This window comes from Trichophyton benhamiae (genome assembly GCF_000151125.1).
Source record: "Trichophyton benhamiae CBS 112371 chromosome Unknown contig00476.0, whole genome shotgun sequence".
NCBI lineage: Eukaryota > Fungi > Ascomycota > Eurotiomycetes > Onygenales > Arthrodermataceae > Trichophyton > Trichophyton benhamiae.
This window is the reverse complement of record NW_003315108.1, coordinates 648,897-664,043: the sequence shown is the minus strand read 5'-3', so window position 1 is coordinate 664,043 and position 15,147 is coordinate 648,897. Positions and strand designations below refer to the sequence as shown.

The window sequence follows — 15,147 nt, the reverse complement described above, 5'->3', positions numbered from 1 at the left end:
ATAGGTGATTTGGCACAACGGGTTTCGCATTCTGTATATCTTAGGGTCACCATCTGGGAGAGGTTGGAAAAGGGCCGACGGAGAGAAAGAGTGGGAGGCCTGGGTTTGGCTGGAATTAGATCAACTAGTTAACGAGCTAGCAAGCTAGGCAAGCATCCAGGGAGGAAGTATTTCAAAGCGCTACCTTGATCACCTCCTCCAGGCCCTCGTTTAGCTGCTAACTCCGTCCATTCTCCGTGTTGTTGTTGTTTGTATGTCGAGTTAAGCTTCGACGGGAGCATCGGCCTCTCGGCCCACCGTGCCCGACCTTGCTGCCTATTAATAATCTATGACGTATGCAAGCAAAGGACGTAGCAAGAATGCCACCGCGGCGTGTTTTACTTCTTTGCTCGACACGAGACGGAGCTTGCAGCTGAATAAAAAGCCGTTCTAGATTCCGTATGTTGACGCAGCCGGGACAGGTTTGGCATGTAGATTGGTAATACGTATCAACTATTGGGCTTGCTTGGAGCTATTACTTAGCCAAGCTACTGTTGCTCCCTACTGTTTATAAGTAGGCCTGTCTGTACAAGGCCTGTCTTACAAAGTATTCGGTGCAACGGTGTCCTTTTTTAGTGTTTGGGGTCTATGAGTTGCAGAATCTTTACGAGAAATATCCTGTCTGCATCAGGATTCCTTGCTAGGTCTCCTCTATCGTCAAGACAGATACCTGCGGCTACTCCATCTCTCCTTTTGCCCATAAAGCCAGCAGAAGGGCTCCGTACCACTTCACCTCGCGTGCAAAGAAGACAGATAACCATGGCGTCCCCAAATAATATCAAACTGTCCGTTACAGATGCACCCGTTTTTAGCTTCAACCCGAAGGTAGAAACGGCTGAGAAGGCAAGCGAGTTGTTGCAGAAAGATGAGCAAGAGCATAATATCTACTTCAATGACATGGGATTCCACAGTCCGTACTTTCCATTCATTTCGTGCACCAACAAGGTAAACTCTCAACAAAGGTCCATTCCTAATAGACTAATTGCCCATCGCAGACCACATTGATCACCATGTACTATCCATCTACGCTCTTGGGGCCTCCCCAGAAGACGTAGAGCATGCCTATGCCAGCGGTTCCAGCTATCAACGGCCTGCTCTCCCAGTAGACGAGGACGTTGTCAAGCGTCTAAGCAATGAAGATGAATTTAGGAAACTAGCTGGAAAGAGGGAGCATTACCCAAATTTCCTGCATTTTTTCAAACAGGAGCTCGAGTCCAAGGGCGTCGACTCTGTTGTACAAAAGTATCTCTTTGCGGGAGGAGAATTTGCCGACGAAATGCTGGCGCGACTTTTTGGAGGTGCTTGAAATATCCCCATCCCCCCCTCTTCTGTTCTTTGGCTTGAAACAATTCTCACATGTAAGAATATTGCGTCAATTCCGTACAAGCTTTACTGATAGATATTGATAGGACTTATACATCCGCTGATCCATCTGGGATTTGGCATTGAATTCAACCAGCCCTCTATCATTGCCCAGGGACTTGCTCAAACCGCCACGCATGATAAACAGCTGGAGACCTTCTTCCAGCCCGCAGAGAAGATGGCACGCGATGCCGGGAAACCCAGCAACAAAACATTGGTGCAACTCCAAGATGAGCTACGGAACGATGCAGATATCAAACGATCAGTTGAGTGGGCTGACTCGAGTAAATTTTTTGACGGTGTGATGCATCGATGCCCGGAAAAGATGATTAAATATGCCAGCCAGTTCAACGTCGACCCCAACCAATTCGACGAGAAGCTTGCTGAATTGATTAACTCAACGGGTATGTTTCCTCCAGTCATTGTGTTAGAAGGGTGTAGGCTAATTTGATGATTTTAGTGTATTTCACCGGAACGGCCCAAAATCCCAAGAAGGCAATCAGGTTTGATTTCTTCTACATTCATGCGTTGAACTCCAACATATTCCTTCCTGCTTTCTTTGCCCAGCCTTGGATGACCAAGGAGAATAAGGTGCGTCTTCTTGAATGGAAAGCTCGTAACGATCTCCTTACCTACGTCTCTCGCGGGTGCACGGAGCCGTACCTGGAGGATATCACAAGTTACCCTGCCAAATTAGACTGGAAAGGAGTGTTCAAGGAGACCGTGGCACTTAAGCAGGATGACGGACATGCTGCCAAATTTGTCCGGCATATCGCCTATGGAGAGAAGGTTTGCAAGCCGTATGAAGAAAAGAACGGTTTCCGTATTAAGGGTGACATGTGGCTGAAGCTGGGAAATATGCGTAAGTAACGCCATCCTTGCAATTGCAGTACCAAGGTAACTAACGGAGCGAATTATCCATTTAGTGGTTGATTCTATCCATGCGCCAGGACCCAACTGGGTAAGATCTGCCGGGTTTGAGGAGGCATGGGAGGAAATTCCAGCTCGACAGTAGCTTATGCTAGGCAATATGGCTCCGAGTGTCGTTTATAGTACCAGAATGGGCTCTTTTATATATATATATATATATATTTCCTGTATAATTGCAAGTGCACGTCGGCAGGATTACTTTAATAGAATGCAATCTCGATGTTTGTTGCAACTGTCTTAGTCATCGAAGGTCCAAGTTATATCACGTGACAGGACTGACCTCAAATTTCACCCAAGTTTTTTAGCTTCAGATGAACATGGGGCATCTCGTTCTCGAGGAAGAAAGGCCAGGAACACAGTTACGGTGCTGCGTGGCCCTGGGGATAGCTTGAGGATTGCTCCTCGTGTCGAAGGTATGTTTCCTGTGTTATTAATGCGCTAAATGATGCGCAATCTCCACTCCAACAAAGCAAAGCGAGAGGGGCAAACCGGATGCTAGAGCGGACTTGAATAACATTTTGCGTCCTTTATAGGTCTACCCTCTGCATCTATGCTTTATATACTATTGAAACCGGATATTTTATTTCCATTGCCAGATCGTTCAGTCACTTATTACCTCTGGAGTGCCCGAGCGGTTCTGCTAGGTGAACGATTGGTGATGACCAGTTAGTACTTGCATATAGTTGACGTCAATGTTCAATATTTGCCTTATAAAATGGTGAATACTTGGAATATAGGCATTCGCTTACCCTCTGTCTCCCAGGTTAACTAGGTATGCGCTAAGTTCATATACCTTTCAGCTTGTGACTTCCTTTACATCTTAATATTGACAGACAATCACAGTTTAGCTATGGGGTACCAATCATTCGGCTGCTAGGATGAGATCCTTCTCATCACTGGCCGTGTCCTTGGTGGAGGTGTCTATGGTTTATATATTATTACTTATCTTGGTAAACTTGGGTTACTGGATCCCTACCTCTGTTAGGGTCCGGGAGGATCATCGGCAAGCTGGTGTGGCTATTCGGGCGTCACACCGCAAGTTATTTCCTTGAGTAAATGCCCACATGGTTCGGTCAAGATAGCATGAAGGTTGACAACACTAAGCCTGTCTATCGCCGAGCTATACTGTGCCAACAAAATCCTCACCATATGACCACGCCCCGATAGAAAGGGCATTGGAAAAGCTGGCTGGCTACATGCTGACTATGTATAGGAATATTGCAAGCAGCTTTTTCATCGAGTCAACTGAGGAATATTCTGCCGCGCATATCACAAATTTGATACAACTGAACCGCTTACCATGAAGTTATCACGACATATGCGGCTTCTGAGGAGCTTAACCTGACAATGTGCTGGCCCTCCTCCATGATTGATGACCTCGAGTTCGAGAAATTTTATACCGTAGATAGACAGGTGGCGGTATGCCATGGACGTTGGCTCCGGCAGTTGGTGACACCAAAGGAATTGTGCGGTGAACTTAGGCGGAATCTTTGCAGATATTTGAATGCCGGAGAAGCACCCTGGGATAGGGGCGCTGCCAGCGCCTCTGTCGGACCAGCGCCCCATGTTGGCCTTGGTCATTTTACAGCCTGGCCATGGAGCCCGCCATTCCCTTTCGTAGATGCCATGACAGGAGTGAAATTCGGACGATTTACACAACCTGAATCGGCCCGAACAGACGAACCTGACGGCGATTATTGTCGGTTGTTCAATGGCGGGAGACTGAGTAATATCAAATCCTCGCCGTCCTGGTATACTCTACTTGCAGCTGAATCCCGAGCTTCACTACATACGAAACGGGGAAAAAACAAAAGAGTAGATATACCAATGTCTACCCCGGCTAACGACTTTCTAATCTCCCATGCAACAATCTTCATGCAGCATACATCGACTCCTGGCGAATCGACCTCGTTTCAGAAGACTTGCGCTGGACGAAATACAAAGACGAGAGCAAGGCAGGGGTGCGGAAGTGGTGTTTCTCGCCCGCCGTTGTTCCGGGAGCCACTTTTTATCAACCAAAGGAAAAAAAAAACCGCCTTCTTAACATTATTTTGGCAACACAACAAGACGCAAGCCAGACGACGACCGATACGACGGGCGATACCTTTGGCGCAACCTGGCATTGCTACGGCCATTTTCAGTCGATCAAATTGTCTATTTACAAAAGCAGATGTGGCTTGGGGTACATGGCCGGATACGATAGACATCTATCGATGAGAGAACAGAGGAGAGACGGGCACGACGAATACGAAACGATAGAGCAAAAGACGAGCAAAAGAGGCGCCTATCACCAGAAATCCAGACATCCGCTACGTCGCAAGGAGCAGGATAGATCGGATAGAGGCCGTGCTGATTCCTATCGTCGACGTTCTTCGCTCCATCGAACCGATCAGGGACGAGGTGGAGGGAGAAGAACCGCGTCCCCATCCCCACACGACGATTCTGCTGCTCAAGAACAGCGCAAGTCTTGCCCAGAGCAACAGGTAAGGGTCCGACAAGATGAAGAGGCACATTCACATTCACAGTTGGAGGAATACAAGCGACTGAGGAGTGCTTCACCACCCTTTTCGCGTCGCCGCCACTCTTCCGTTAGCAGACGACAAGCCCGTGGTGGTAGTGATGACTATGCCCGGAAGCATGGGAAATTTCGAGAGCACAGCAATTTTCCAAAGAGAAATCACCTTTCAGACAAGGGGAATCGACACGCTAACGATTTTATTGAAGATTTTGCTGGGACGAGCTCTAGATCGCATCCCCCGTCCGACGAGCAGAGTCACCTTACCGCTTCCCCAAGACCTTTTGCTCCCCCATTCCCTCGCAATATAGATCCCCATTCCCGACCAGCGTCGCGGTACCCGCTTACTTCTAGAGCCTCGCATTACCGTTCCCCTTCTGCCTCATCCTTTCGCCCCCTAGAACCCGTTTCGAGCGACCATTCAAAGCCCGGTTATTCTCCTTTACCGATCGCAAGCGTGTGTAAAGACAGCAGCAGACAGAGAACCAATAACGACGAACACATGCGTGACACATATCCTGTACATGGTGTAAGGCCGGCAGAAGCCCGGTCTTCACGGCGGCCGTCACATCCGTCTGTTGATACTCGTCAGACATACACCACATCACCACAGTATGTAACTCCCACCAGCTCCAGGCACGAATCTCCGCAGTCTGCCTCCCCTTATAGTGGTGGTGGGCGCGGCTCGTTGTCCGCACAGCAACAATCACAGCCCTACCATGGACAGTCGAGGTGAGCTGAACCTCTACGTTTACGCTGCCTGATTTAATTTTACTTACTCTTTTGTCAGGCAAATGCACGGCTACTCCCCACCATATAGACAATCCAGCTATCCGCCTCAAAGTGCACCACCGAGCCAATATTATCAAGGTCAACCACCCAGCTCAGGGCATCTTCCACCCGGCTATTCCGCTCAGGCCTATAGAGGAAGTAGCTCGTCATATCGTGGTAAGGGTTTCATACTTTCTTCCAGCTTAAAAATTTTCTCACAAAGTGTCAACCTTCTGACAAATCTCTAGGCTCACGCACTAGGGGTTCGCATTTGGATGCTGTACAATGGACTAGTCGTGGCCGTGGCACCTCCCACCAGCACCCGCCGCCTCTTCCAATGCAAATACCCTCTGAAGAGCAGATGTCTCTCGATACCGATGAAGAGGATAACCCTTTTCGGCCGTCGAAAGAACTTCAGGTGGAGGATCAAGGGGCGGCAGGTGATCTAGAACGCCCGGAACCTCCTCCTAAACGTCAGCCGGCCAGCACCACTTCACAGCCAAAGGAATCTGGGAAATTCAGCTTTGCATTCAAAACAAAACCTACCCCTTCTCAAGCTCCAAAACCGATTCCTGACCTAACGCATAAAATGCGTGAACCTCCTCGGCCTTTGGAGCTCCCAAAAACAAAGCCCCAGTCCGTGACCTCTAAATTGAAACACGAAACCCGCTCTGATCGTCGGGATGACCGTCGTGACCCCCGTCGTGCAGAGCGTCGGTTTGACGCTTGGGATGAAAGGCGGCGGGAGCGACGAGACGACCGACGAGAGTCTCGGCCTGAAAAACGAAAAGACCGTACGACTGAGCGCTCAAAGCCTAAGAAGAAGATACTCACTCGTATGAAACCCAGACCAACTCTGTCTGAAGAGTTTTCCCGTGCAGACTCTGTATATTACCGCAAACCTGGAAACGAGTCTGTGGTGGGAGCTGGTACTTACGGCAAAGTTTTCAAGGCCGTACATGTTTTTACAAAGAACATGGTTGCCTTGAAACGAATACGCATGGAGGGAGAGAAGGATGGATTTCCTATCACTGCCGTTCGAGAAATAAGGCTTCTCCAACATCTGCATCATCAGAATGTGGTAAGCCTGCAGGAGGTAATGGTGGAAAAAAACGAGTGCTTTATGGTGTTCGAATATCTTTCCCACGACCTTACTGGTCTCATCAACCACCCTACCTTCGTACTTTCAGCAGCACACAAGAAACATCTTGCGAAACAAATGTTTGAAGGATTGAACTACCTACACCACCGTGGAGTACTTCATCGAGATATCAAGGCAGCAAACATTCTCATCAGCAATCAAGGCCAACTCAAATTTGCAGATTTTGGACTTGCTAGGTTCTTTTCCAAGTCACGGCAACTCGACTATACCAACCGAGTTATCACAATATGGTATAGGCCTCCAGAGCTCCTCCTCGGAGAGACTCGATACGGCCCCGCGGTCGACATTTGGAGTGCTGCGTGCGTTTACATGGAGATGTTTACCAAGAAGGCCATTTTCCCTGGAGATGGCAGTGAGCTCAATCAAATAGATAAACTTTACAACTCCCTTGGAACCCCTACAAGAGCCGACTGGCCAGATATTATCGACATGCCCTGGTTTGAACTCATGCGGCCCGCTGAGAGAAAGAAGAGGGCGTTTGAGGATTTATATCGGGATTCTTTATCTCCCGCAGCCCTTGACCTTGTTGCTAGCATATTTCAGTATGATGCTAGTAAACGACCGTCTGCAGAGGAAATTCTTGCCCATCCTTACTTTGTGTCCGAGGAACCCAGGCCACAGCAAGCTATGGAGTAAGTCAGGTTTCTAGGACCATAGACTGTATCAATTGTACTAATACGATTATTTCTCTAGACTCGCAGACGTAGAAGGCGATTGGCATGAGTTCGAATCCAAAGCCCACCGGAAAGAGAAGGATAAAGAAGCTCGCCGTGCAGAACAACGAGAAAGAGAAAAGCGGAAAATAGCCGGCTCTACCGAACTAAGTGAGGATAGGGAATCCAAACGCACAAGGCTCGACGACAGTGCACCAACCTCGCAGGGTGCAGAGACAGAGAACTAAACCTCATCGACCTACATAAGGTATATTGTTTGCTCATGTCCTCTTTGTTACCATCTTTCCAACCACCTGTGTTAGTATTTACACCTTTTTTTATTGTTTCGGCGCAAAGTTTGAGACGGAAAGAAAATGTATCATTCGATCGTCCTAGTGTACCCCCTGCGGATACGTGGATGATAAACTTGTGACTTGCTCTGGCGTTGGAGGGATTGCAATATGACTACCCGCCGTTATCTCTTTTGTAATCAACTGAAGCTTTGTTTTTACCCTTTTGCCTGGCTTTGTTGCAGAGCGTAAATGACATTAACCTTAATACTTGAACGTTTCCAATCTATAGAAGAGATCAATATCAAGTAACCATCTAATCTATCCAACTCCCTGTATATTCTATTACACTGGCAGCCGAAAATCAATACTATATCCTAGGCACATATTGATTTCCCAGAAGCTCAGCGTTGGCAGTAGCTTCAATGAGGAAATACGCAATTGCGGTGCTAGGTGCTAACCGCAGGCCACCTTCCGTATACCCAGGTGGTGGTGGCGCTCCTAGGGAGGATACCCCGGATTTAAGAGCCTCCTGAACTTCAGAAATATCAAACCATTTTGCCTTCTCTAGCTCAGGGTCATGGCTGAGACATATGGTTTCATCTTCGGGCTTTGCAGTCTGGCCGATGGCCCCAATCATAAGGTTAGCCGGATACGGCCATGGCTGGGTACTGTGAATGATAACACGAGAGACTATAACTCCGGACTCCTCCCAGACTTCGCGGCGGACAGCATCTTCAACGGATTCTCCTGGTTCAATGAAACCAGCTAAAGTTGAGTACCAGCATGGTGGGTATCTCTTTTGGCGCCCAAGTAGCACTTTTTTCCCATCATGAGAAACTATTGCTGCAATGACTGTTGGGTCTGTCCGTGGAAAGGAGAGGTTTGAAATTGTGTTGCGAGTATGACAGGGAGGACGAGATTTCTCTGCAGATAACCCAAGGTCAGTTGGAGGGCAGGCTCGCTTTGAGCCTGCATTTGTTGAAATAGTCGGTTGCCCACATGCTCCACAGAAGGCGTTGCGGGCATTCCAGTCTATTGTGTGTCTAGCTTGGGCATATATGGCAGCTTACAAAGCCAATTAATACCCTCATTATATATTGTTGGGAAAGGGGCTGGTTGTCTTACCATCATCCGAGGGCAACGAAGTAATTGCCCTAGCTTTGATAAACGTAAGACCCTTCGACTCCATAGACTCGATTATCTTCTTGGCCGATTCCTCTAGTAACCCACGAGGGGTGACATCAAGGGCAAAATACGGAGCTCCCTTGTAGGTTCTATATACGAATCCTCCACTTTCTGTTTGGGATTCATGCAATCCCAGAAATACGACCAGAGGAACCGTCTTGCCCGAGTCATAGCTTTCAATGATCTCCTTTTCGGACTTGTCGAATAAATCCAGAGGTATAATCGACTCAACTTCTTGATATGATGCGTAATGTAGCTCTGTAGAGTTTCGAGATAGCGGCGCAAGCTCATTGAATAGCAGAAACCTGGCGGAGGGGTGCTTGAGGGCATTTGATAAGAACAGATTGTCGGACCGAAGGAATGATACCCGATTTAAAGGGGAACCTGTGTGATAGAATCCGTGTTAGTGGAATTGAACGTATATCGACAGAATATAGTTGGTCTCCTAACTAGAAAAATAATTGACCGTCTCCTTGCCAAATTTCCTAGATAGCAAAGTATCAACGCCAACATGCGCCGGATTCGGCATGACGTCTTTAGACATGGTGAAAGGAAATGGTCAACTTAGACGAACAGATTGAAAGGTCGGGCTCAGTGGGGGGGAATGAAGAAAAATGGGAAACGAAAGCGGCTTGATATATGTGAGTATCCAATGGTTAGAGTTAATTAGTCGAAACCAAGGTCTCGTATCTAATAATAATGCTGTTCTCGTGAGCCCAGGTACGAGGAACCTCGATCCATCCAAACAAACTTGGTCACTGAGTATTAGTAATCATGTGTTTTCAACTTACTGAGGAAAAAGCTGGAGCCAAAAAAGAGTTGGATTGACTGGAATGACTGGTTAATGTTCATGTAAAATGCTCAGAACGCCCAAAATAAATGTACAGGTCCAGCTGACAGTTAGATTTGACAATCGCTAAAAGAAACATCAACATAAACAATCGAAGTCAATAAGACCTCAGCAGCCGAAAGTGAAAAAAAAGGAGTGTAGTGACTGAATTTTAAAGACACTCGAGTCACGAGAGGGCATGGGAAATATATCACCTTTTTGTCCAGGAGAGAAGTCGGCTGAGGTAGCTAGGAGTTGAGGGGAGAGAACATCATTGGGTCAGATACAGACTAGCTGATATCATGTTACTCCTGCCAGAACCAGCCGCCCTTCTTATCACATCCATTTGGGGTGCCTCTTTTATTCTCATCCTGAGTAGCCACTGCCTGATTACCGTCGTCAACAGCTAGGCGGTTATTATTTGTAATTTCTTCGGTTTCAGTGTTTTCTTCTCGCCCATCGGCAAAACGTTTGTTGACAATGGTTTTAGTCTTTATGGAGCCATCAGGCTGCATCCGACGCTGTGTAGTGGTGACACTAGAAACTATCGGTGGAGATAGATCTTCATTAGTCTGGGATGATATCTGGGATTGTGATGCTGTGCCCCTAAATCGAGCAGAATCGGCGATGGCTTGGTGATCTTCTGCACGCTCCATCTCTTTCTCACGGAACATCTCTCGCCATTGTAACTGCAGCTCTTCGAGCTCCTGGCGTTGTTGTTTTCGCTCTTCAAGTATTGCTCTTAACAATGGACTTGTGTGTGAGACAGCAGCACCATGGCTAACTTTATGGAGGAAGTTATCGTATAGGTCAAGTTCCGAGAACTGCTTGCCTTCCTCACTTGGCACTTTTTCCTGTGACATCCCCTCATGGTTTGGAGAGGCATCATTGGAGGTTATACATTGGAATTTGAAGTATTCCCCTTCACCGTCAGGTTGACTGACGTGAGACCAGCCGTCACCCAGGCTGCCACGCTGGATTAAGCCTGCGAGCCAAGACTTTCCAGATTCGTTCGTACGTTCCGCCTGGGGATGCCTATCAAGCATAGCTTTCCCATTTTCAATCCGGAGTAAATCTTCGAATGCTTCGCGCCACTGAGGTTCTCTGAGATCTCTGTGCTCATGGGATGGAGCCAAGGAGCCAAACCAAGAGGAAGAAGCATGCTCCTGATATCGTGGGCATAATTGCCGTTGTCTTTCTAACTGGAGGGGTGAGTAAGGGGAGAACATGAGGTACGAGATTGGCCATCCTGCAGAAGTTGAGGGGGACATGAAGTCAAAAATAAATGGCCTGTGAAAGTGAGCCAGATCCCGGAATAGAAGAGAAGGGTCAGTGGGCCAGGCACTGTCGAACAATGCGTCGAATGCTGACGCTGGGATGGATTGACTCGCGTATCTTCGATGCTGTTCCGTTATCGAGGGATTGGCCCCAAAGAACTGCTCATCATATTCTCCACGGGACGAGGGGTAGCCATCACTTGGATTGCAATCGCGGCATTTGTGGTGTTGACAATAATCGTTATTTGATGTGCTGTCTCGGCGAGCTCTTAGTGTCTGGCTCAACGCTTCATCATTTAGGCCAAGCCAGTCCTTTGCGGGGGGAAGAACAGCGGAGGGAAGCCCAACAACTGATCGAAGAAGGGTTGAGAGCTGTTTATCAGCGTAACGGCGAAAAGCTATAAACGGGTTCTCTTCCTCGTCTCCGGCGCCACTGCGGCCGCCGCTGTGAGGGCAGGTCTGGCTGCGATCACGTCCCGAATCCGATGGCATCGTTAGCGGCAAACTTTGCAGAGACTCCTTGTCCAGGCTGAGATTCGGTCTAGGGTGCCGATCTTGCTGCAAGCTGCTTGTTGGTTACCGCTCTCGTGCTGCTGCTCAAGAAGTTGTCTGATAGACTATCAGAACAAGTCGTTGAGCTCCCAACGTCTGGCGGGTGACGTTGATATTCCACGTGACGTCATGTGCATACATGCCGAGCTTAATTAAGTAATCTAGAAAACGGAAGAGAGGTCATGTCAGGTGACTTAAGCCGCAGCCGCATTAAGCGCCGCTTGGTTAGTCAGCAGTTAGCGCACGTCCGAAACAGGCAAAATCCAACGACGGGCGAACGATCAACGTCGCAAGACAGAAGACGCGCGACAAGAAGAGAGGGAGGAGGGAGAAGAAGAAGGGCGGAAAGAGGAAGAAGAAGTAGTAGAAGAACAAGAGCAATACAGGCAGAGTTTCCTCCAAGGTCGAACTTGATTTTAAATTGGCCGGCAAGACCTGTTTTCGGACTCTCCGGCATGCCGGGCGTTGTCTTTTCTCATCAGCATAATTCACTCGCCGATCCCCTGGGTGCGGAGTTCAACGTTGAGGCAGCGATGCCGTGCGAGGATCAACCCCTGAAAGCCTCAGATCATTGCACAAACCCATAGGCTCGCAGCTAGGCAGGATGGGTCTGCCCTGCGTTAGCGTCCCATGCACTGGTAACGCCTAGGCCTATCTTGTACATAAGATGGTGCGGAGTCGGCATATCTCGGGCCATTGCACTGTTTCGGTTAAGGCGCTCCAAACGGCGAAGGGGTGTCCCCAGTTGCTTCGATGTCGAAAAAACCAGACTGCGTTAGATGCTCCGTTTCCACCATGTCTATTCTGGAAAAAAATCAACGACTAGGTGCCTGCAAGAATTGCTTAGCTGCAAGAACGAGATCAATTGGTTCATAGTCTTCGCTTTGATAGCAGAAATATCTCAGTACTATTCCCGAATTGCCACCCTGCATACACACTTGGTTTCATATATACCATCGAAGCGAGGCAAGCCTAGACTTTTACTTTGAGGGGTGAGCTTTCCGCATAACCGGTAGCTCGAGGCAAAACAGGATATCCAGTGTTAGGTTGGGCCTACTGATATTTAGATGGCTCTCCCTTCGTCCGCAGCTTCGTTCTTGTCTTCTTCGAAAGAACACAGAAGCTCTTTCAATCTGGCGGTCTTGTTGTCCCGTCTACGCTGCCAACAATGGGCCAAAACGCCATGAAGTACGATACTTTACCGATTAATCTTTTGCAGTCAGACGACCAGTCTCTCCTTCTCGAACGCCTTGATGAATTACGTCGAATAGGACTGCATCACCAAGTCTTCTCCCACACACTCGTTATTTGCGGCGACCAAAACTGCGGCAAGTCCGCGGTATTCGAAGCCATTACCGGCGTCCCTTTGCCTGTCAACAATGGCGTCTCAACCCGATTTGTCGTCGAAGTGGCTCTTCGAAGATCAACAAGTGTCGGCACGCAAGTTAAGATCCGTCCGGGGCCAAATGCTTCACCAGATCATAAACAAAAACTTGGAGTTTTTTCTCGCTCGCACGACTGGCTATCGGATATACCCAGGCTGTTCTCGGAGGCTCGCCTAATCATGGGCCTTACCCGCGAGGGAAGCTACTCTGAGGACGTCCTACATCTAGAGATATCCGGCCCGACACTACCCAATCTCACGGTAGTTGACCTGCCGGGTTTGATGTACCTACCCCGTGATAATCAAACTACTGCAGATATCGCAGTCGCCAAGAGCCTCACCCTAACATACCTACAGAACCCACGAAGCATCATCCTTGCTGTTATCTCTGCAGAACGCCAACTCTCAGAGCAAATGGTACTCCCTATGACAAAGAGTTTTGCGGCCCGAACAATGGGGATTGTTACCAAACTCGACCGTCTGGACCCTGACGCCTCTACCATCGCCAAGGTGTATGACCGGGTCAAGCAACAACATCAATCATTACAGCTAGGATGGCATTTATTACGGAATACGGATAGCGAAGGAACTGAACGCCCCCAAAGAGTTAGCCGTGACGATATTGAGGAACTTTTCTTTGCTACTGCGACACCGTGGAGGACTCTGCCTCTTCACTTTCTTGGCGTGGGTGCTCTTCGGAGTAGGATCCGTAAAACCTTGTTGTCAGAGGTCAAGCGTCACCTTTCTGTTCTCAAATCAGACATCAATATCGATCTTGATACCCATCGTTCTCTATACGAGAAACTTGGTTCTTCAACTACCACTACGGTGGAACGCCGCGTGTATCTGGCTAGGATAGGAGAAAGGTTCCAGTCCCTTACGAAAGACGCCATTCATGGGGAATATCATGACCCATATTTCAGATATCGTCCGACTCATTCGATACGGCGACTGCGTGCTACGATCAGCAACTGGACAGAAGAGTTCTCCCAAGATATGAGAAGGCGTGGCCACAGTTACGACATTTATGATGATACTGAACAAAAAGAATTGCCTCCACGAACGAAGGATGGACCTCAACCTGTGACAAAGAGAGAATTTATGAGTGGCCTTGAAGAGTTCGTGAAGCAGAGCAAAGGTCGTGAAATATCAGGCCTAATGAATGCCCAGGTTGTTGGTGAATTATTCATTCGATACTCCCTACGGTGGAAGGAAATTGCTAAGGCTCATGTTTTCCAGATGTGGGCCAAAATTAAGCAATATCTTAGTGACGTCCTTCATCATATTGCGGATGCCAGCTTTGGCGAAGCCTTGATCCACAAAATATTCAATATCGAAATGGAAAAGAAATTGCAGAAACTGCAAGAAAAAATTGACGAACTCGTGGCTCCATTCAAAAGGGTTATCCCGACAATCGTCGATCCGGACCTAAATATAAAAATCTCTCAAATACGGAGGGCAGCCAATAGTGGTATCAAAGCTCTCAGTACTTGCTCACTGTACTCCGAGATATTGGACTGTATGCTGGCGTATTATTCAGTATCTCTCAACAACTTCATCAACAATATTGTAAGCCTGGCTGTCGAAGGTTGCCTTATAGATGGTTTGGAGGATATGATCACTCCGTCCAAATTCGTTCAGATGTCTGATGATGAGATCGAAGATATTGCAGCTGAGTCTCAAGATGTGAAGCTCGCTCGATCAAGGCTCGAGAAGCAGGTTCGCATGCTTGAACTCGCTGCGTCGGCCTGCACTCGCTGTGAGCTTGTCGCTCTTGAAGCCACAGCGAGTGTTAACCGAATTTCCACCGAGTCGAAAGAAAGCGAGAAGACCATTGGCTCTGGGGCGTCGTCTCCATCATCGACCACATCTGGATCAGATACCGAAAAATTACTCGTGCGACAGGACCTAGCTTCAGGGCCGTCCAGCAGGCAAAACGCCAATGGACAAGGCAGCATGTTGAGAGCATTTCCCTCACAGTCCACGCTTTCAGATAAACAGCTGCTCACCAGTGCAGTTTATCGACCATCTACAGGTACATCCTCAGTCAATAATGATAAAACACTTCCATCTTCCCAGCCCCGCGAACTACGGCGGAGCGACTCAAGATCCAAACTTGGAAAAATTATTACGAAAAAACAAGTGTCAAAATTCGTATCTTCAATTTCCGAGGAGTAACTGCATCGCATCGCATT

At 48.1% G+C, this 15,147-nt stretch overlaps 5 protein-coding genes across 5 annotated transcripts; 3 read left to right on the top strand and 2 right to left on the bottom strand.

Moving 5' to 3' along the window:
• Positions 1-798: 798 nt before the first annotated feature.
• Positions 799-2,416, top strand: ARB_06875 (HypA-like protein, putative; the record flags this gene model as incomplete). The annotated part of the gene is made up of 5 exons (XM_003015069.1): positions 799-949; positions 1,035-1,337; positions 1,449-1,805; positions 1,862-2,263; positions 2,328-2,416. The coding sequence occupies 5 exons, from the start codon at positions 799-801 to the stop codon at positions 2,414-2,416; spliced, it is 1,302 nt and encodes a 433-aa protein (XP_003015115.1).
• Positions 2,417-4,517: 2,101 nt separating this feature from the next.
• ARB_06874 (protein kinase, putative) lies at positions 4,518-7,680 on the top strand (the record flags this gene model as incomplete). The annotated part of the gene is made up of 4 exons (XM_003015068.1): positions 4,518-5,520; positions 5,667-5,794; positions 5,937-7,411; positions 7,473-7,680. The coding sequence occupies 4 exons, from the start codon at positions 4,518-4,520 to the stop codon at positions 7,678-7,680; spliced, it is 2,814 nt and encodes a 937-aa protein (XP_003015114.1).
• A 412-nt stretch (positions 7,681-8,092) lies between these two features.
• On the bottom strand, positions 8,093-9,454 carry ARB_06873 (uncharacterized protein; the record flags this gene model as incomplete). The annotated part of the gene is made up of 3 exons (XM_003015067.1): positions 8,093-8,757; positions 8,851-9,294; positions 9,361-9,454. The coding sequence occupies 3 exons, from the start codon at positions 9,452-9,454 to the stop codon at positions 8,093-8,095; spliced, it is 1,203 nt and encodes a 400-aa protein (XP_003015113.1).
• A 590-nt stretch (positions 9,455-10,044) lies between these two features.
• ARB_06872 (uncharacterized protein) lies at positions 10,045-11,508 on the bottom strand (the record flags this gene model as incomplete). The annotated part of the gene is made up of 1 exon (XM_003015066.1): positions 10,045-11,508. The coding sequence occupies one exon, from the start codon at positions 11,506-11,508 to the stop codon at positions 10,045-10,047; it is 1,464 nt and encodes a 487-aa protein (XP_003015112.1).
• Positions 11,509-12,347: 839 nt separating this feature from the next.
• ARB_06871 (uncharacterized protein) lies at positions 12,348-15,130 on the top strand (the record flags this gene model as incomplete). The annotated part of the gene is made up of 2 exons (XM_003015065.1): positions 12,348-12,534; positions 12,636-15,130. The coding sequence occupies 2 exons, from the start codon at positions 12,348-12,350 to the stop codon at positions 15,128-15,130; spliced, it is 2,682 nt and encodes an 893-aa protein (XP_003015111.1).
• Positions 15,131-15,147: the final 17 nt, after the last annotated feature.